The sequence below is a fragment of the Chroicocephalus ridibundus genome, chromosome 3, assembly GCF_963924245.1.
Source record: "Chroicocephalus ridibundus chromosome 3, bChrRid1.1, whole genome shotgun sequence".
In the NCBI taxonomy this organism is placed as follows: Eukaryota; Metazoa; Chordata; class Aves; order Charadriiformes; family Laridae; genus Chroicocephalus; species Chroicocephalus ridibundus.
The window spans coordinates 89,924,473-89,945,045 of NC_086286.1; the positions used below are offsets into that span (position 1 = coordinate 89,924,473).

Below are 20,573 nucleotides of genomic sequence, written 5' to 3' on the forward strand. Positions count from 1 at the left end.
CCTCCTTTCTACATAAAATTTCAAAGAATCGAATAGTTGCAACTGACTCAGGGTCAGCTGTGATTTTAAATAAGGGTGCATATCTGTTCTCTGCATTTATCCTAATTATCCTAGTCTTTTTATTGCTTTTACTTCCATTTTATGGAGGAAAAGGAAAGTGCATAAAAAGTTTTCCCTCTAAAACTGGGCCTGAAAGTGGGAAGTACTTTATCGGGAGTTGCCACCTGTAGTTAGTCAGATCCACTGACTGAGAACTTTGATGAAACATTTTTCGCTGTTTTCATTAGTCCCAGAGAACAAACCCAGTTATGAAATTTAGATATTACTCTCTCACATCTGTATTGTAAACACCTCACTGAAACACCTTGTGTAAATGCCTGAAAATAACATGTTTTGGTGCAGTATTTTCACTGAAAAATGCTCTCCAAATTTGTTTTTGAGGCTATTACACTCCTTGCCCGGGTGGTAGCTATATTTTTGGAGAAAGTTATGAATTTTTGAAGGGAGAAAAATATTTAAGATTTAAAAATACCACACAAATTTGCACTAAAAATTAGCTTTTGTTTTACTAAAATTATTTCAGAAAGTTTCGATTTTTTAAGCATGGGGGAAAAGCTTGAGTAAAAACTATTTTTAGTAACATTTTCAAATTGTAAGTTATCTGGAATATTTGATTGCGTACAGCTGCTATTTGTAGCTATTTGTTGCTATTTCAGACTAACCTGTGGAGTGGTTCAGTCTTTAATGAAGTCTTACCGCATTCCAGTACCTGAAGGAGGTTTTTCTCATCTCACTGAATACCAGTTATATGTTTCACATACTTAAGACACCAGCATGTATTTGTTGACAATGAACTAACCTTGTTAACAGCCTGTTCTGGCTCCAATGTGCAGGCTAAAGTATTTTTAAAACATTGGAGTTATGCTGAAGGTGTTTGGCTGGGCTAAGGGGCAGCAGTAGTTGGTCTGCTTGTCGCTGAGCTGCCTCTGAGGAAATGAGTAATATTGTGCCTTCCTGCCTTCACTTTGCCGTCTTTATCTGGAGTTACAGGTCTGGCAGAGATTATTAGGTCAGTTTCCGAATTCCTTGTGCGAGGTGCCCAAGTTAGGAACTGGATGTCATTCAGGAGTGTGTGACAAGGACCTCGAGGAAGGGACCCGCACCCGACGACGTCGTAAGCGTGGTTAGAGCCACCTTCCACTGAGGCCAGCACCAGAAAGTCACATCACACACGGACGGAGGGAGGCTCGAAGCGTGGCTGTGGGGCCAAGGCCTCATTTCTCGGGGCACCCTGTGGGAGTTTGGTCGAGCCGCCGAGGCAGCCGCAGTCCCTGCCCGCCCCGCCGACCAACGCCCGCTGCCCTTCAACGCCGCCGCTTCGGCGGATTCACGGCCGCTGAGGAAAACTCCCGTTTCCCCTTGGGAAAAAAAGCTTCCTCACCGCGACGGGTCGGGCGGCGGCCGCTGCGGGGAGCCCGCCTGAGGGGACCTGAGGGGAATAGGGGGGGGCCCGCCTGAGGGGACCGAAGGGGCCGGTTGAGTCCCGGGAGGCCCTCGGGGCAGGGGGTGAGGCGCCTCCCCAGCGGGAAGGCCGATCGCGGCTGCAGCGGGAGCGGAGCGCTGCCGGGCTCTCGGCTGGCCGGCAGCCACACAAAGCGCCGCTCTCTCTTTCCCCCCTCCCTTTGTCTGCGTGGCTTTGTCTCCTCCGTCGTCCGTCCCCCACCCTCCCCGCCGCGGGCCGGGACTCCCCGCCTCCGCCGGCGGCTGTTCCCCCTTTGTGCCACCTGCGCGCCGTGGGAACGGCCGCTCGCCGCCCAATCCCCGCCCGCGCCGGCCCGGACAGCCGCTCCGCCAGCCCCGTTTATTCGCCCGGCGCCCGCACAGGTGCAGGGCCGACGGGGAAGGCGCCGGGTCGCCCGGGCGCGCCCCGAACCTGGCCGTCATCCCCCCCCTCACGGGGCCCGTCCCGCCGCCGCCTCCCCAACCGCCCCCCGGCAGCGCGCGCCCCTGCCGGCGGAGGCTCCGCCCGGGCCAGCGGCCGGCGCGCGCCGCTCCGCATGGCGCGCGGGACGGGGAGGGCGGGGCGGGCGCGAGCGCGCGCGCGGGCAGCCCGACGGGGGCGGGGCTGAGGCGATAACCCTTGCGGAGCTGCCTGGGAGACCCCGGGTTTTGGGGCTGCGCCAGCGCGCGCGGCGCCTCCTCCTCCTCTTCCCCCCCCACCACAACCCTCCTTCCCGCTCCCTCCCCTCCGTCCCCCGCCCCCCCCCCGAGCCGAGTGGAAGGGGCTGGGGTTGGTGCCAGCAGCGGCGTGAGCGCTCGAGCGGCCGCCATTTTACGCCAGCTCCAGCACACTGTCCGGACACAAGCGAGGGAGCGGAGAGAGGGGGGGCAGCTCCTCAGCACGCCCAGCCGCTAGCCGCGCCCCGAGCCCCCTTCGCACGGCGTTTCACTCCCCCCCCCCTTCCCCGTAAGCGACAGGTCAGGGCGCCGGCGGGCAGGCCGGCGGGGAGCGGGCTGGCCGCGGCGCGGAGCGGCGGCAGCCGCCCGCCGAGCGGGGTGGGAGCAGGCCGGGCCGGGCGGCGGAGGGGGTTGAGACGGCGGACGGGGTGGGGGCCCTGCAGCGTTGTCGGGCCGGGGCCCGGCTGGCAGGCGCTGCGCGATGGGTGGAGGAGCTGGCCTGCCGTCGTGGCCGCTGCTGTCGGGCGGGGGGCGGCCGGGCTGGGCCGGTGCCCGCACTGTAGGCCCGGCAGCCGGCCGGCGCTGGGGGAGGCGGTGGCGGCGGCCGCGGCCGGGGGAGGACCCGGGCCGTCCCCGCACAGGGCGCGTGGCTGTCGCCTCATTGTCCTGCCGGCTCTGCCGCTCCATTCATTGCCCGTGAGGGGCCGGGGGGGAGCCGCGACCTCGATGCCCGGGCGTGTGCGTGGGGATGAGGGGCCGCCCGGGTTTCGCGTGGCCCCGGTCACGTCGTGAGGCGGCGGGCAGCGGCGTTTCCCGGCCGGGAGAAGGGGCTGGCGGCGGGCCCCTGCATTGTTTCGGGGAGAAGTGTGGCAGGAGGGGGTGGCGGCGGCGGTGGGGCCGGGGAGGCGCCGCGATCCTCCCGGCCGAGTGGTGAAATCGGGCCCGGGGTGTTGCAACCGCTCTCCGGGGGGAATAGGGTGAGAGGTGGGGGGGAATGGCCGGGGCTTGAGGCTGGGGGGGAGCCGCTCCTCCTGCGGGAGTGTGGCGGGGAGGGTGGTGGTGGCGGCGGCGGGGGGCGGGGGGGGGAAGTCGGTCACTGGAGGAAGTTGTAGGACATCTGAACGCGGAGAGCACGTGTTTCCATCGGGCTCATGGCGGCCGCCGCCGCTGCCGCCGCCACCGTGGGTGGGTGCGGACTGGGGAAGAGCGCTTTGTTCCTTTCGCTTGGCCGGCCGGCACCGGAGCGGAGGCGGGAAGGGATCCCGGCCGCGCCTGGGGCCTTGGAGAGGCGGCTGGCTGCGGGGGGCAGCGGGCTCGCAAACGGGAGGTGGAGGCAGCGGCGGGTGTCAGTGGCGGTAGCGGCTGCATGTGGCAGGTTCGCTCTTCCTCCCACCCCCGCCATTGGCTTCTTGCTCCATTTCTAACTTGTTCAGAGCCTCTTAGGGAGTGTGTTAGAGAGACAGAGAGAGGGAGGTGAGTCAGTGTCTGGCTGGGTTGTGTAAAACCTGCAGTGAAAGCTACCCCACCCCCGCTAGGCAGTGGTGTTAGGGCTTTCCTTTGTGTTAATGCTTCTTTTGAGGAATTTTGTGCGTCTTCCAAAACTAAAAAGTATCAGGGAAGTGGTCTACGGTATTTATTTTTTTCCAAGAATAGGACAGTCCTGTTGCATGTATTGTCATTTGAATTGTTCTACTTGAAGATATTTTTAGTTTAATTATGGTGCTTATTGCATTTTGAACAGATATCTGGAAACATGGCTACTGAACATGTTAATGGGAATGGTACTGAAGAGCCCATGGATACTTCTGCTGCAGTTACCCATTCTGAGCATTTCCAGACATTGCTTGATGCTGGTTTACCACAGAAAGTTGCTGAAAAACTAGATGAAATTTACGTTGCAGGTAAGATGTAAAACTTGCAAAACCACACGTACAATATTTTATTGGATTCTGCTGTCTTTGGGCTAAAATAGCAACTTTTTGTGGTTTCCAAAAGTATGGGAACTGCAGTCTTACCAAAATCTGTGGATGTTTTCCATTCGCTGCTTTAATTTGTCATAGTATTTTTCAGAGAAAAGTTTTGGGACAGGCCACTTGGGCTGAGGGGTGGGAAGGAGGAAAAATATGCAGGTGACCATAGCAACAGCTGGAATAGGCAACAGATTACTTTTAGGAGGAGTAGATGATGTGCTCTTTGTGCATTTCTTACAGTAGTTGTAGGTGATTGGAAGTAACTGAAGCCTTGGTATTCGTCTTCTCATGTAAATGGTACTTTGTGACATAGTATTTGAGTTAATGGATGCAAAGGTTATTGTTTTGTTCTCTCAGACATGGTAATAGCTAGCATTTTTTAAGCTTGATTTTTGGATTGTAGTGGTCAGTTTTCATGCTGCAGTTCATTTGGCTTTATAGTCGTCTTAAAATGTACCAAGGTGCCGTTGCTAGGTAAGCTAAGTCAGGTTTCAATAGATCCTTCTGAATACAGCTTCAGGATATTGAAAATACACTTGGCCCATGCAGCATCTGGGTTTCCCAGAAGTCAAACAAATCCATAAATGCAGTAACTGTTACTCTGAATCGTAACTTTTTTTGTCACACTTTTTGGTGGAGAAAAGGTTAAATACGCTTAAATATTTACCTTTAAGAGGACTAAGTGATTTCTCAGGTATAGTAACTTGTGTTAATCAGTGATTGATTTAAGGGTCACTGAAATGCGTTAAATGCGGTTAAACAGAGATTGCTGCCCAAATATAATTGGTAATTTTTTTCTTTTCTCTAGGGCTAGTTGCACATAGTGATCTAGATGAAAGAGCTATTGAAGCTTTAAAGGAATTTAATGAAGAAGGTGCATTGGCAGTGCTTCAGCAGTTTAAAGACAGTGATCTCTCACATGTTCAGGTAATGTTAAGCAATTTGGAATATAATTGTTGACTGTATAGCAGTCAATATAATAATTGACTGCTAGTTGACTGGCAAGAGGTTTGCTTAAGTCTCTTCAGTGATCCATATGTGATGTGTAAAACAGGCACTGTATTAGTTCAATGTAAAATTAAGATTCTGGCTTTCCGTGTTTTCAGAACTGAAGATTAATATATCTTTTGCAGAACAAAAGTGCCTTTTTATGTGGAGTCATGAAGACATACAGGCAGAGGGAAAAACAGGGGACCAAGGTGGCTGATTCTAGCAAAGGACCAGATGAGGCAAAAATTAAGGTATGTGCCTAAAACATAAGTGTTATGCAATCTATCTGTGTTTTTTCAAAGCTATTGTGACAGATACCTTGATTGTTTTGGGACTGTGTTTTTCTTGAAATGCTATTTTAGATTATTTGTCGTTATTTGGAAGCTGTCACTTGCATTTTTATCTTGTGCTTCATCCTCATCAAGAGGAAACTTAATATACTGTTAATTACTGGAACTGAATGTATATAAAAGTCAAAAAGATTTGACAGTTTGCTTTATGTCTAGTTGAGACAGTTCTACTATTTCACAGTTAAAAGTTTTTGAAAGCTTGTCAGCATAGATCTTGGAGTTCAGAGTGCATAACTTCAGCTACTGGTGGTTGTTTTTCTTTCTTTTTTTTTTTTTTTCTTCAGTTCAGGTTTAAAGCAACTCCACAATAGGGAGGAGATACCACATGTGTCTGAGAAGACAGATTGTAATGGATTTAGGATTTAGCCCACTTCTTATGGCATAATCACTGTTCTCATAAACTGTACCCCAAACAGTCTTAGTAATGGACACGTTATTACTTGGACTGAGTCTTTTGCTAGCAAGAAACTCCTGTCTCAAGAGTTAGGCGTACCATGATTTATTTTAAAATTCTGTGATGAGCAACGTGACCAAAGCTTAAGTAAAAGAAAAGAATGCTTAGTTGATGTCTCAAAAAGCGAGAGAATCTTTCATCTTTAACTTTCATGTATAAACTGGAAAATTAATGTGTTATGTATTGCAAATAACTGTGTAGCTTGCGAAACTAGAAAATCTTTTTTTCTCCTGGCTTTGAGGCTGGGATGCCATTAATTATAAATTCCAAAACCCGATACAGTTTTTGTCACTACCACATAAAACACCAACAGTATGAGGACTTGGTTAACTAACTTAAAGTAGCATAGCTTTTACTGGTGATGGCTATAGCATTTAAAATAACTTTGCAATTTTCCAGTTGTGAAATTGCTAACTCTTGATTCTAATTAGGCTTGTTTAATGTGCTGTTTCTTTGTGTATAGAGTTGATTTGTCTCTGTACGAAATTATCAAGAAAGACTAATTTCAGAGGAATTTCTCATTATATATTTGCATACTGAATTTCATCTAACATTTTAAATTGGTAGCATATCTGTAACTGTATGCAGTGATTCTGGTGAGGATCAGTTGTGCTGGGAATGCTGTATGTGCTCACAAGGAGAAAGGAAGTAGTACTACCACTTCAGTGGTGGGATAACCGAAGCAGTCAGTACAGTGTTCCAGGGGTGTAAGTGCTTAAACATGTGTTCTTTAACTTCACACTTATGAGTAATCTCATTAAGTGACGGGAACTCCTATGCATAAATGTTTGCAGGATTGGACATGCCAAAACAAGAAGTGGCTCAGACTAAGATCTTTCTAATTAAAGGGAAGCTTGTTATTATATTACTTGGCCTTTTTTTTTGTGTATGAAAATGAAGGAATTGGAAAAACTGTGTGAATCTCTAATTTTTTAGAGTCTTTCTTTGCCTGATAGTTCTAATAATTGTTTTGCAAGGTTCTTGTTGAAGTACTACAGTAGGCTTGTTCGCCTGTGCGAGTTTCAAAGCAATACAGTTCAAGAGGTATTATAAGCATGTCTGTGAATGAATTGCATCTAAAATAGCTCAATTTCTACATGATTTTAAAATTTTAAGTTTCTCACTTGAAGGCACTCTTGGAGAGAACCGGCTACACTCTTGATGTGACTACTGGACAGAGAAAGTATGGTGGTCCCCCTCCAGAGTCTGTATATTCAGGACAGCAACCTTCTGTTGGTACAGAGGTAAGGACATGTTTATGTAGATGTATTCTTATTCATAAGAAGTTTTCTTTTTTATAAACAACTCTCTGTTTGTCTGCTGTAGATATTTGTGGGCAAGATTCCAAGAGACTTGTTTGAAGATGAACTTGTTCCATTATTTGAGAAAGCTGGCCCTATATGGGATCTCCGCTTAATGATGGATCCACTAACAGGTCTAAATAGAGGATATGCCTTTGTCACTTTTTGTACTAAAGAGGCAGCTCAGGAAGCTGTTAAACTGGTAAGAATTTTTTTTTTTTAAGAATGCTCTCTAGCTTATAAGCATTAGGATCAGGACAGCTGCTCAAGATGAAACTGTCGTTGCTAGATCGTTTCATAAATGTCCTGGAGGTATTTTTAAATATTTCCACATTGTGTATAAATTTTTACTGGCTGGCTGTATTAGCGACCAGGAGGAAAAAAAAAAAGCCGATGGACTGCTGTTTGGTCCAGTTAGATGAGCCTTTGTCATTAATAAAAGTTGTATTAGCAGTAGTGACTTCTGAGCTATCTGCATCTGGATGAGTTTTGTAGAGAAGTGGTGTTTGGGTTGCTGTGCTACAAGGGAAGTGTTGGTCAGGTTGTCTGTGATATTCTGATTTGTTCCTGCACCAGCAGGGGGCCTCGTGCTGGAAGGAGGCTTCTGAAGTCACAGGATTTCATAAGATACTTCATATGAGAAATAATTACTCTTGAGTGTTAATATCTGTTCCGTTTGCTGAAACTGACTGGAAAAAGTCATAAATCCTGCCAGGTTAAAAAAACATGTCCTCTGTTTTACACAGAGGTGTGAAGTAGTTTGATATAAGGAATGGCTACTCTTAAAAAGCTTTCCAGGTTTTATGCATGAAGTATCCATCACTAAAAAAGAGGGGGGAAAGAAACGCCACCCTGATCCTCACACTGCTCCTTCTTTTTCCTAGTTAAGTTGAATTAGATTTTTTTTTTTTGAGCTAGTTGCTGCTACCTTGAGATGGCCAAGATCGGTGTGCCGTTATGACCCCTGGAGAGTGCTAACCATACTCATTCTGAAGCGTACTGATACTGTATTAATGTAGTAGGGTTAAAATCTCTTGTTTTGTAGTAACGTACATGTTAAACCATTAAGGTACTCTATTGACATATTATTGGTGTGAGTTGGTGGAGAAAAATCAAGCTGAAGATGGGAATGTGTTTTGGAATAGTATAGAAATGTCTACAAAAGTTGAAGTACAAAAATATCTGATATACACTGTTAAGCTTTTTAAATAAGAACAGTTGGTGTTGCTGTGTGCAGTCCAGATATACTGAGGATAACTGTGTATACCTCTTTGTACTTTCATTGTCAACCTAGCTATTTATATTGTGTGTGAACTCTTAGGCACATGACTTAGCAAAACAGTGAATCAAATCAAATACATTTGCAGAGACACCTAGTAAACAAACAAAAAGGAATTTTTCTTCACTTATCTGGATTTTGCTTAAAGGCATCACGCACTGAAAAGTCATTCAGGTTATGTTTCCATAAAAGTAACATCAGATCCTAGCCTCAGTCTTCCACTAAAGGATACAAGGGAAGGATGTACTTGGTGTCCATTTGTATCCGATCTTTGGTATGCAGGAAAAAAAGCATTGTGTTCTGGTTTTCAGTTAAATAGCTACTGAGTGTAATAGTTGAAAAGTGTTGAAATTGATGATGCAGTTTTTTAGCCTTCATGCTAACCTCTTTGAGGGCAGGGTTAGTTTTGAATTGGATCCAGTGGCATATGTGAGCTTTTGAATGGTTCCAACTGTAGTTGCCAGGCTAATTTGGTGTATTATAAGTTTCCCAAGTTGTCTAGGAATGATGTGCAGGCGTACAAGCAAAATATGTCTGTATTGCTCAGTTGAAAATCTTGGGTCTGTCACTTGTATTAGTAACACGTTCATGGGGGTGAGGCTGCTGAAAGACCTCTTAGAAATGCTGAATCCTTTGTCCTAGCCATTTTAATATCATAGTGTTTTAACAGGTGGTGGTCTTTTTGATACTACTAGTAGTCTTCTGATGTGTATACAACTTATTTCCCAGCTTTCTGGACTCACTGGGGTAGGAGTTCTTTTGTTATTTCACATCTTCTTGCCAGAGGCTTTTATTTTATTTTATTTTATTTTCCATTCAGGACTCTGTGAAGTATAGCAAACATAAGAATAAAAATCTGCATCATTGCCTGTAGGCTTCTGAGTAATAAGAGACAGCTATGAGGTTTTGTCAATACCCAAAGTGCAGCAGAGAATAAACTGACCTGTATTCAGGCTCCTGCAGTTGGTGTAACATATTTTGCATACAATTCATACTTGCGTGGCTGTCATATCATCCACCGTTTTTCTAACAACTGAATGTAGAACTGAACTAAAATTTTTGCATAAACTTAATATTGACTTACCCTATTCACTAACCAGAAGAAATCTTGCAATTTAAAAGATTGAAACCTTGATTTTTGTTATGCATATGCATTTTTAAGCCACTTTAAAAAGGGAAGAATTCTCTAAATTGTGTTTGAAATACATTTGGGGCTGTGCCAGAGACAAAAATGGAGTGATGCTATGGCCTGAGACTGAGAAGACTTACGGATATGAATAGTAGTTAATTTTATGTCCAGTGCTTAATCCAGTGTGGGTAACCCTTGCTGGTTAAGTACAAGTGGCATCTCAAGTGTTGTTCACACAAGTGCTGACTATCAGAAGTCTGGGGTTTATTTATTTATTTTTTTTTTTAACCTTGGGCATTTTTTTTCCTGTTAACATGTTTATGTTTACTTTCTGGTTTATACAGTTTGAGTTAAGAATTACAACTCCAGTTGTGTTCTTTTGTACACACATTCAGTTCTCCCTCCTATTTCATATGAAGTTTTAGATACCTTTTTTTTTTTTTCAAAAGATTTCTGAGTGATTATGATTACTGTAGACGGGTACAGGATAAGTACCTGTGAGGTGAAGCTTGTAGGAAAACTTACCGAAAACTACAGTAGCATACAGTGTATTTTTGACTAGCACAAGTACAAGCTTGATTGAAGTGCAGGTACAGGTGAGTTAACGTAAATATGCCCCTTTAACAGTTTACCAGCTGTGCATAGCAGTATGACGTGCCATTTGCTGCTGGAAAAAAAAATAAAATTGCTGGTGAAAGTCTAAGTGGATAAAACGACAAGGCAGACCTTATGCATACTTTCATCTGTTTGTGAGTGGGTTCTTATAGAACTTAGCAAAAAAAACCCAAACAAACCCAGCTATTTATTATAGTGTCTGAAGGGTAGTAATATCTCTGTTGCTAACTTAGGGCATTGATTCAGTGGTGACAGAAGGGGGAAGCAGTATGCTGACATAGCTAATTTGTTAGCCTGACTGTTTTGGCACTTTACTCAGATGATGATTTGGGCCTGTTTGTGTCCAATCTAAGTTTACAGATGGTGTGCAAACTATTAACCTAAAACCCACCAACTTTATATTCAAGAACACCTAATTGAAGACTGTTTTCTCTGTGTTAAAAGAAACATACAATGTAACATAGTATGAAAAAACTGCTAGAAACTAATGTCAATGTGGAATTGCAATATGGTAGAATATTTTGAATTTTTTTAAGTTATGAAATATTATTTTGTTGCCATGAGTTGTGTGAGATTTTTTTAGATTAAATATTTAAGACCAAAACTTTGATCTTAGACTTAACAGGAACAGTCAGATAATATCTTCTATTATCCATATAGCATAGAATATTCAGTTGGAAGGGACCTGCAACAATCATCTAGTCTAACTGTGCGACCACTCTAGGGCTGACAGAAAGTTAAAGTATGCTGTTAAGGGCATTGTCCAAATGCCTCTTAAGACAGAGGTTAAACCTCTCCTCTTAAACACGGAGAGGTTTGGGGCATTGACCATCTCTCTAGGAAGCCTGTTCCAGTGTTTGACTACCCTCTCAGTAAAAAAATGCTTCCACATGTAAAGAAATGTTTACTAACATGCACTTCAGTTAATGAAGAATCAGTTTGTGTCTTGTTTCCAGAATAATATACTGTCAGCTTTTTTAAAGGTACTTCTTTAAAGGATTTTTTTTAGATAGTATAATATGTCTCTTCATTAATGTGTATAAGTCTGTTTATTAGTTGTCGTAATGTATATATACAGTCGTCTTATGCAGCTGTTTCCTACTTTAAAATCAGCTATTCCTCTGCCACATGGACACCAGATATGGAGACAGAAGTATTTTACTGTATACTACTATGTTTTGAGACATAATTAGTTGGGAAGATGCCACTCCCAATCCTTTTCATGTGTACAGTTCTCCTTTTAGCTCACTTTTGGTACAATTGTCTTTGTACCAAAGCTTTGAAAATTTTTGAGTGATGTATTTTTAGTTTGCAAGAGATAAATATAAACATACATCTTCATTCACTAAAATTGTTGATATTAGTACACAAAGCAAGGAGGAGTGTCAGAGAACTTGCTTATGCAGGAAGGTTTACCACCAAACACAAAATAGCTCCTAGAATAAATAGTTAGATTAAGTTTTAAAAAGCTGTCCTACTACTTGTCAATGAGATGTTAACCATAAAATATATTTTCCTAGCTAAAGAACTGTCTGTTGCAGGGCTTCCAGTTGGAAAGGGGTTGATGTACCACCAGTTGACCTCCCTGCTGCTTATTTGGATGATGCATGTCTGTGTCTGCATCTCAATGAAAGGCATTTTTTTTGTCAACAGATGTCTACAGTAATACTTTTTTTTTTTTCCTTAAACTGCTGACTTGTTCAGGGTGTCTTCTAAACAATCTGTTATAGGAGAAGCATTTGAACAGAAGTCTTAGGATTTCAAATCAGTAGAAGGTTCTTCTTGCTGTTTACTATCTTTACATGCGTAATCTATGTGCTTTGGAAAGTATTTGCCAATTGCTCTTGCATATTTTGTGTACAAGATCTGATCATGGCTCTTTAGTTAACTATGGAACTTTAGAAGGGAATCTGACTTTAATTGTAACTCCTGTCTTGGATTATATGCAATTCAAGAATTGATGGATGCAATCTATAGAGGAACTTGCATTTTTTTTTCCTGCACTGTTGTGAAGGGAGAAGCCTTGACCTTGATGACGTGGAGATATGATTTACCTTTCATGGTTCGATGTGAAAAACTCTCTAAAGAAACATACGTTGAGAGAGGCTTGAACAAGAAAGGAAGGACAATAGTTGGCTGAAATTGTTGAGATATCTTGGAGAACATGGGTATACTTGAGAACAGTTGAATGTGTGTCATAAGAATGTGCTAAGCTCCAAACAATTTGATATATTACTAAATACTATGTTTGCAAAAGTAAAATACTTGGTATGCTGCTGTTGGAGGGGAGTGAAAATTATCTGTAACTGATGATTGTCCAATTATTTTTCTTTCAGTACAACAACCATGAAATTCGTTCTGGAAAACACATTGGTGTATGCATCTCTGTTGCCAATAATAGGCTTTTTGTTGGTTCTATTCCTAAAAGTAAAACCAAGGAGCAAATTGTTGAAGAATTTAGCAAAGTAACAGGTAAGTCAATAACTGTGTTTTGTAGAGCTGGAGAGATGTCAAATGTGGTCAACGATGAACCCTGTTCACCATCTTTTGGCTTATGGTTGAATGATGGTGAATCCAAATGAAGACCACTTAGCATTTCTCTTGACGTTTACGTGTGGTTTGTTTGGTTTTTTTTAACTGTTGTGCTGAGGGCTGAAATATTTTTGATTAAACTAGATGTATGATTCCAAATTTTACCTAGGGAGTAAGTGTGTAATGTTTAAAAAAGCCATTCAAACAAATAGATGGTTTAATTATTTCAATACTAATGGATGTTTTAAAGCTTTTCAAGACAAAACTGAAGCGGGTTGGGGAATGTAACTAGTTCTCTGCTTCAGAATTCTTAGTGATTTGTTAAGGATCTCTTTTTGATAATGGCATGTAAACTGGCAAAGGTAACATTTGGTGGCTTTCTCTGTTACTGAACGATATAGCTTAGATATAGCTCCTTGGAGCAACACTGAAACTCTTCAGGTACCTTAAACTCAATGCAAGTGTGACCTCTTGTTGTTTAGGCATCTGTGGAAAAAACACATAAGTGGTGCAACTTAGGGGCCCTTACATCTTCTCCATTCAGTTAGAAGAAAGGTACTCTTCATTGCTACTAAGCTTTCTTCACTTAATAAAATGGAACCTAGGTCAGGAGAGTCTTAATGTCTCTCTTTGAAAATGTTGGTCTTGAAGGTAGGGGAAATTTTAATATGTAGAGTCTTGAAAGTCTAGTGTGTTCATGCTTTTTTTTTTTTTTTTTGTTTTGGAATCACTTGCCAGATGAGCACTTACCAGAAGAATATTCCCTACTTTATAATACAAATTCATGTATTGAAGCCATAACAAATAAATATTTTGCTTAATTTCAGAGGGTCTTACAGATGTCATATTGTATCATCAGCCTGATGACAAGAAAAAGAACCGGGGTTTCTGTTTCCTTGAATATGAAGATCACAAAACTGCTGCTCAGGCCAGACGTAGATTAATGAGCGGCAAAGTGAAAGTCTGGGGAAATGTTGTTACAGTTGAATGGGCTGACCCTATAGAAGACCCAGATCCTGAAGTCATGGCAAAGGTAATAAAGCTATAAGGGAACCATAATACATTTAAAGTGCCTTGTTCAAAAGTAAGTACTTCCTGACATTAGCCTTAGTTTAAATAGCATCTTTCAGCCTTTTTTACAGAAATGTTGTGAGATGATAAAAATATGAATATACCCCAAAAAAACCCCAACCCTATTGGCTGATGTTATTTTGTGTTCCCAAGGCTGAAGGTTGAACATCATTCTTGCCAAAGTGACACGTAGGCCTGATGTACTTAACTTCTCATCTGGATGTGGTGGTGGTGACTCCTAAAGTTAAAATGGTTTTGTGTCTTAATATTTGGAGGGACAGAAATCTACATATGATCACAGAGCAAGCCTTAATTCTTTTTAACCCCGGAACTGTACATTTATCACTTCAGAACTGGAACATGTCAGTAAGACACAGAAATGTATTTTCAAAATTGCCTTTAGCAGTTACTTCTGAGATGTTAGGCAGTTACTTTGTATTTTGAACTCTGTATCTTTATTTTTAATTTGGGGGGGTTAATTCTTTGAAATATTATGACTAATAATATTTTGGATTTTGAATATTTCAGTGAAACTGAAGTCTGAACTATTAACATTTTGAAGTACATTGTAGCAGTTGTTTTATAAACGTGTGGTACTTTGCCAGAAACAAATTACCTGAATTCCCCCCCCCCATCAGATAATGCCCAACGCTGTCTTTTTTCAGTTATGTTGTGTAGCTGAGTTGTTTAATGGAAAATCCTAGCTAGCCCATATCCTTATCTCTTTCTCTTTGCTTGCTTTTCATCTGTGCTTTTACTCTCATCTGAGACACGTCACTTGCTGGAGTCCTACTTTGATGGACCTAGTAAGATAGCTTGGCTGGGATCTCCTCTTTGGTGAGCCATAAGGGAAAAGGGTTGGGGTGGGGGCTCATTTTAGGGAAAAAACTGCTTTTGTAATACAGGTATTACAGAAGCTTTTGGACTACCTTATGTGCAGGCTTTATTTTTTCTTGCCCAGCATCATAGACTATCAGCAGCAGGGAAGAGTCTTGCAGGTAAAATTTGTCGAAGGTGGCACTTCCTAAATATGGCGGCCTATTTATCTGTTCAGTTTCTTGGCTCGAAAGAGAAGAGAACTAATCCAGCAAGTTGTGAAAATAAATTAGCAGGAACTTCTGCTGATGTGACTGAATTAGATGAGCAGGAAGCAATAGGGGACATAATCAGCTATTTTTCCTAAGGAAGTTTACAGATGTGGGGAGTAAAAAGCTAAGGAAGATAAAGCTTGATAGTGGTTTGCCCCATTTAATATACAGGTTTTTTCAGTGTGTTAATACCTTGTATTATTTTCTATTTGAAATGGGACATGAAAAGGGAAGAAACATAAATATGGAAAACGAGCAGAAAATCAACTTGCGTACTTCCAGGCCCTTGGCATATGGCGCTAGATCTTGGGTTGAACATGTATGGAAAAGTTGAAACTATGTGAATGAGAATACTGAAAAAGTAGAGAGCATCTGGCTTGTGTTTGAAGGCAGAAGTTGAGAGAAGCATTGGTGTCTGACCTTTCTCGCTGGGTGTGTCCCTTAGCTTATTCTTGCAACAAGGAAAGTCTCTACTCCCATCTTTCTTGCTCACTTACCCATTTGGAGAAACTCTGACCACATCTGGCACTTCTGTAAGTGTTAGATTTACTTTCTGTTGTTTATTGTTGTCTTTCTCCTAAGAGAAAGAGCACCTGAGCTGCTGGCAGTCAGTAATCTCCCAGATGTGGGCTGCAGGTTGGCTGTCATGTCTTCTGAGTACTGTCAATAGGGAGCAAGGGGAGAGCTATTGACCCTTGTTATCCTACACATTCCTGTGGTAGAAAGGTCTGGAGAAAACACTGTGAGTAGGAGTAGATTGCTTTTATCAGAATAGTCATCTGATCTGGTGGTTTTCTTGTCAAGGCTGCTAGAAAAGCAAGTCCTTAAGAGCAAACTCAGGGGAAGATGAATTCACCTTTGTAGCTAGAAGGTGAACAGTGTTGTTCTAAATACCTTGCAGAAGCAGCATATCGTTTCATCAATATATAGACGTGTACTAATTTAAATTTCTGAAGTGTTTACTTCAGCCTCTTTTCCATTGTTCTGCAGACTTTTGCTTAAATGTTGAGGAGAGTCCTGTATGGATGCATACTTAAATTTTAAATGGGCTGTTACCTTAAATAAAGAAGTACCTTGAGTGTGATGAAGTAGAAAGCTAGGCTCTGAACCTAGACATACGTATGTGCTACAGGAGATTAGTACTTGTACTGACAGATCAGACTAATTGGTTAAGTAATTGATTTCTGGTCCAAAGTGAACTTTTTCCAACTTCCAGTAGCTGTATTCATAGCTTTATTTCTCTGAAGTGTTTCTTTGATGCCTCTTACATCTGTAGTGCAGATAAATTTCTTAATGGTTTACTTGATTTCTGTATCATGGCTGAGGCTACAGAGGATGTTCTGGAGTGGCAGGTTAAGCAGCTAAAGTCTTACGCTTGTGGCTGCCCTGTAGATTACAGGACAGGAGACAGGGCTAGTAACCTTTGGAGAATGTGGCAATAAAGTCTGAAGTGTGTGCACCGTAGGTAAGAGGAGGAAAATGAGCAGATCCCAGCAGTGTTCAGAATAGTTTAATCTTAATCTTAAACAGTTTTAAAATTGGGTCCTGCCTTTATGGCAAAATGCTGCTGCTGGGTATATTGCTTGTTAGGTGTGTATTTATGGATCCTTGGCGTTATAATCTATGAGACTTAATGAAGAAGATTTCCCTTTTTTTTTTTTTCTTTTCTTTCCCTCTTTAGATAGCTTAAATGAAGTAAAGATCGGTTCATCTTCTCTCAACCTATGCTTTATACTGCCTCCTGGCTTTGACAGCTTCTTTGACTGGTTCAGCTATTAATGTATAACATGACCGAAGGTGTTAAAATTTTAACTGTTAGAGTTTAATGGATTTGTCTACACTGGAAAGAACTTAAATTAGTTGCTTTTTACTTCTACAAGAAAAGTTGTGTTATTAAGTGCATCTTGTAACAAAAAAAAGTGATGATTTTTGAGGTTTTTAATGATGTCTGACACTATATCAGTCATTGTGGATTTATTAGTGAAGGCTACTTAGGGTTCCTCATGAGATTTTAGTTTTCATCCTTTCCTAAAGTACAATAATATGGAACGTTTGTTCGAAAGTAACCATTTTTAAAAACGACTGATTATACCACAAAACTTCTGTAATTCATTTTCATTAAATTAGGTTAAGGTAGCAATTAGAACAGTTTACTAAAAACGGTTATTACTTATGGGTTACAAGAAGTAAAGGTTGTTATTACCATCAAGACATCTAGCAGAAGCTTAACACAGGAGCTTTCCTCATGGAGCTATTATGACTTTTATAATCTCCTGAGAATCAGCAAGAGTACCTGTTGCCAGAGACTGTAGAGTTAAAACACAGGGTCAGATCTATGATCTGTAGTATCTCTTCTTCCAAACTCTGCATCCCACCCTAGTTTGGCTAGCGAGTGAGACAAAGATTTATGGAAGTCTGTCGTGTTTATTTATAACTTCATTACATAGTAATCCTTATAAAAAGGGTGTCTGGGTTTATTGAGGTCCTGTATGTGGTGGGAGATAGCTCTGCTTCAAAAATTGAAGCATGCTTTCTTTGGTTCCTTCACACCCTGTGTTATTTTTGTTCACCTTCAGGGTTAGGAGTGGAAAGTCAGTGTTGCCACGTACAGTGTTCACTCACTTTTTGTCATCAGCTAGTTTGAAATCACTAGTAGTGGAGGGGTTGTGAACAGAAATTGCAGGTCTGCAGCTGATGTGCAGCTGTATTGTAGGAATGTAAGACTGAGCGCTCTTTGGCAGTAGGAGGTGACTAGACTGTCAGGGCATGGTGGCAGCATATGGAAGGAACACCCCAACAGGTCAGAGGCTTGTAAATTGTGAGAAGTCATGGATGACATCATGCAAATATGCTCATGCACAGTCATTTTGTGCAACTTCAGTGTAGACTCAAGGGCAATTCTTTGAGTACTAACAGGTCACTAATATATGTGATTCCTGGTGTCCAGTGTACATTGTCTGCTATATTAAATAAGAGTCTAGTTTTAAGCCTTTATCAGACTGCTCTGTATTTTCTTTTATCATAAGCAGTTGGTGGTTGATGAAACTTTATATTGATGATTTAGTCACTATCGGGCAGTTACCAGGGCATATCTCAATAGTTGAAAGATAACCAACCCTTCTGATCTGAAAAGCTGTCTAGCAGTCTTTGTCTAGCTTAAGAGCCATATTGCATGCTTTAGAGAGCTGGGGGAGGGAATAGGCTTTCAGAGTTACTTGAAGGTGGCAGTTCCTCAAGGGAAGGACACAGTTTGGCTTGTGAGAAAGTCCAAGGGTGACTTGTCAGTATCAACCTTAGTATCCCATTCTGTCTGTGTTCTGTCTTCTAGCTGTGGATTCAGGTCACTGAGATCTCCTCAGGCAAGCACAGTCCTGATGCTAGGTATTTGCTGTAGCTACAGCATGGGAGCCACAAGTTAAGCAGCTTGAGAGCTGCAGGCCTGTCACCTCTGACCTAGATATTATAGTGATGACTGTTCTGCAAATACCTGAGCAAAAACCTGTCTAAACAATGAAATGTTTTGATAACTTAATTATTTTGTGTGTAACCCATCCTGGTTGCCTTCTTTCAAGTTTGAAGGTGTTCTGAGGTGAAAATCACTGCTGCTAGGATTCTTTTAAACCTTAATACAAATTGGATTGACTTTCAGGATACTAATACTATGTAATTGTGCTTGAAAACAGATTTAATATTTCTATCAGTGAGGGAATTCTGGAGTCAGCTCATACTGTATGAATATATACACATATTCCTGTATATGAAATATAATGATGTTTTCAGTACTGGCCATAGCAGTGAGTTGCAAAATTTCATTTTGTGTTTTGGAATTAGATCATACTTTTAAGTCCTTATTTTTATTATTTTATTTTTTAGGTAAAAGTTTTGTTTGTACGCAATCTTGCCAATACTGTAACAGAGGAGATACTAGAAAAGGCCTTCAGTCAATTTGGAAAGCTAGAGCGAGTGAAGAAGCTAAAAGACTATGCTTTCATTCATTTTGATGAACGGGATGGTGCTGTAAAGGTAAGTGAAGAGGACTGTAACTGTGTTTAGGTAGTGACTACAGATAACACTTAGAAGCTGAATACTTCTAACTTGAGAAAAAGCTCTGTCTGGAGACATGGTAACACGCTGTCACTGATAACTTTGTCCTCTCTGAGCGTCTCCTAGGAAGATGCAGTTGCAAGCTTGAAAAATGGATCTTAGATGCACCTATCCTAAGTAATTCTGCTGTTGAGTGTCTAAGATAATCATATGTGTTGTTGTTTGAAAGAGAAGTGCCAGAATTTTAATGACTCTGCTCACCAAATTACTGGTAGAATCTAAAGCAGGTTCTCTGGGGCAGGTGGTAAAAACTTAGGTAATCTTTTATTTTCCAGGAACAGAATTACTTATTTTTTTAAGGTGTGGAATAGGCACCTTTTCTTCTGATGAGAGGTGCTGGACACAACTGAGTAATTGTCATTCCTGGATTTTACTAGCTTCGTCTTGGTATTTTTTCATCTGTCATTAGGAAGGGAAAGTGAAATTCCTGTCCTGCCTATAGTGTGTCTTATTTTTTTTTAATGTTCTGTGGGAGGATGCAGAATACAAGGGGGTTCAGTTTTTCATATACATCCAGATGCCTTAAAGCAGATGCTTAGGAAAATGATGGAAAGAGTCTTTTCGTAGTATATGTATCCCCGTCAAGCTTAGCTGTGTAGAGTCCCTAAAAGTGGTAGAATCTTTAGGATTCCCCTGCTTGAATTTAACTTGTAGCAATTACTGTGACCCATGGGAATTGTACATGTGTGTGTTGGTGGGCTTTTTGTTGGTGTTTTGTTTTTTTTTTGTTTTTTTTTTTTTTGTTTGTTTGTTTTTTTGGTGGTGGTTCGTTTTGGGTTTTTTTTTTTGTGGTCAGAATGAGACTGTTAAATTACAATTTTTGGCTTCTGGTTTAAAAAGAAAGTTACTTTGATTACAAGTAAAATAAAGGAATAAAAACATATACTGATCTCTAGCCTTAGAGTTTGCATGTGTGCTGACATTAGACATTCGTTGCTTTATTGCAAAATCTGTACTTTCAGAGGACAGTTCCATCACTTCATTAATTGAAACAGCTTGCAAAGACTGAAACCTATTTACAGTTTTGAGTGGAAGATTTCTAAACTGGTACATACAGTCTTGGGTTTCAGAGGCAGGTTAAGAGGAAATGCATAACTCTGGAACCCACAATACAGTGCTGTCTATTTAAAAAAAAAAAAAATTTAGCTTTACATTGTTATTTTAGCTCTGGATAACAAATTTTAAAATGTGTGCCTAAAAGATAAGAGTAAAATTAATAACTTCGGATATGCTTAGAAGTATATTTAAAGTCTGGTTAATTCCTTCAGGCAATGGAAGAAATGAATGGCAAAGATTTAGAGGGAGAAAACATTGAAATTGTTTTTGCTAAGCCACCAGATCAAAAAAGGAAAGAACGGAAAGCTCAGAGACAAGCGGCTAAAAATCAGATGTAAGTGTAAATGCATGCACATATGTTGTATTACTTCTGAAAGACATGTACACTCCTACAGAATTAGAACTTCTGGGTATTTTAGTAGGTGCACTATAGTGTATATAGGTTTTCTGGTTTCT

At 41.6% G+C, this 20,573-nt stretch overlaps 1 protein-coding gene across 8 annotated transcripts in view; it reads left to right on the forward strand.

Moving 5' to 3' along the window:
• SYNCRIP (synaptotagmin binding cytoplasmic RNA interacting protein) overlaps positions 1-20,573 on the forward strand; it is a 50,901-nt gene that overhangs the window by 21,473 nt on the left and 8,855 nt on the right. For 6 of the 8 annotated variants that reach the window (XM_063330040.1, XM_063330039.1, XM_063330043.1 and 3 more), the window contains 9 exons: positions 3,920-4,079; positions 4,957-5,075; positions 5,282-5,389; positions 7,073-7,186; positions 7,269-7,445; positions 12,603-12,738; positions 13,626-13,831; positions 18,831-18,980; positions 20,330-20,451. In XM_063330040.1, coding sequence (XP_063186110.1) covers positions 3,932-4,079; positions 4,957-5,075; positions 5,282-5,389; positions 7,073-7,186; positions 7,269-7,445; positions 12,603-12,738; positions 13,626-13,831; positions 18,831-18,980; positions 20,330-20,451 — 1,280 coding nt within the window. In that variant the 5' untranslated portion in view covers positions 3,920-3,931. Of the gene's footprint in view, positions 1-2,276; positions 2,479-3,919; positions 4,080-4,956; positions 5,076-5,281; positions 5,390-7,072; positions 7,187-7,268; positions 7,446-12,602; positions 12,739-13,625; positions 13,832-18,830; positions 18,981-20,329; positions 20,452-20,573 lie in introns of those variants that run through there. The other 2 variants (XM_063330047.1, XM_063330041.1) reach the window with 2 other exon arrangements.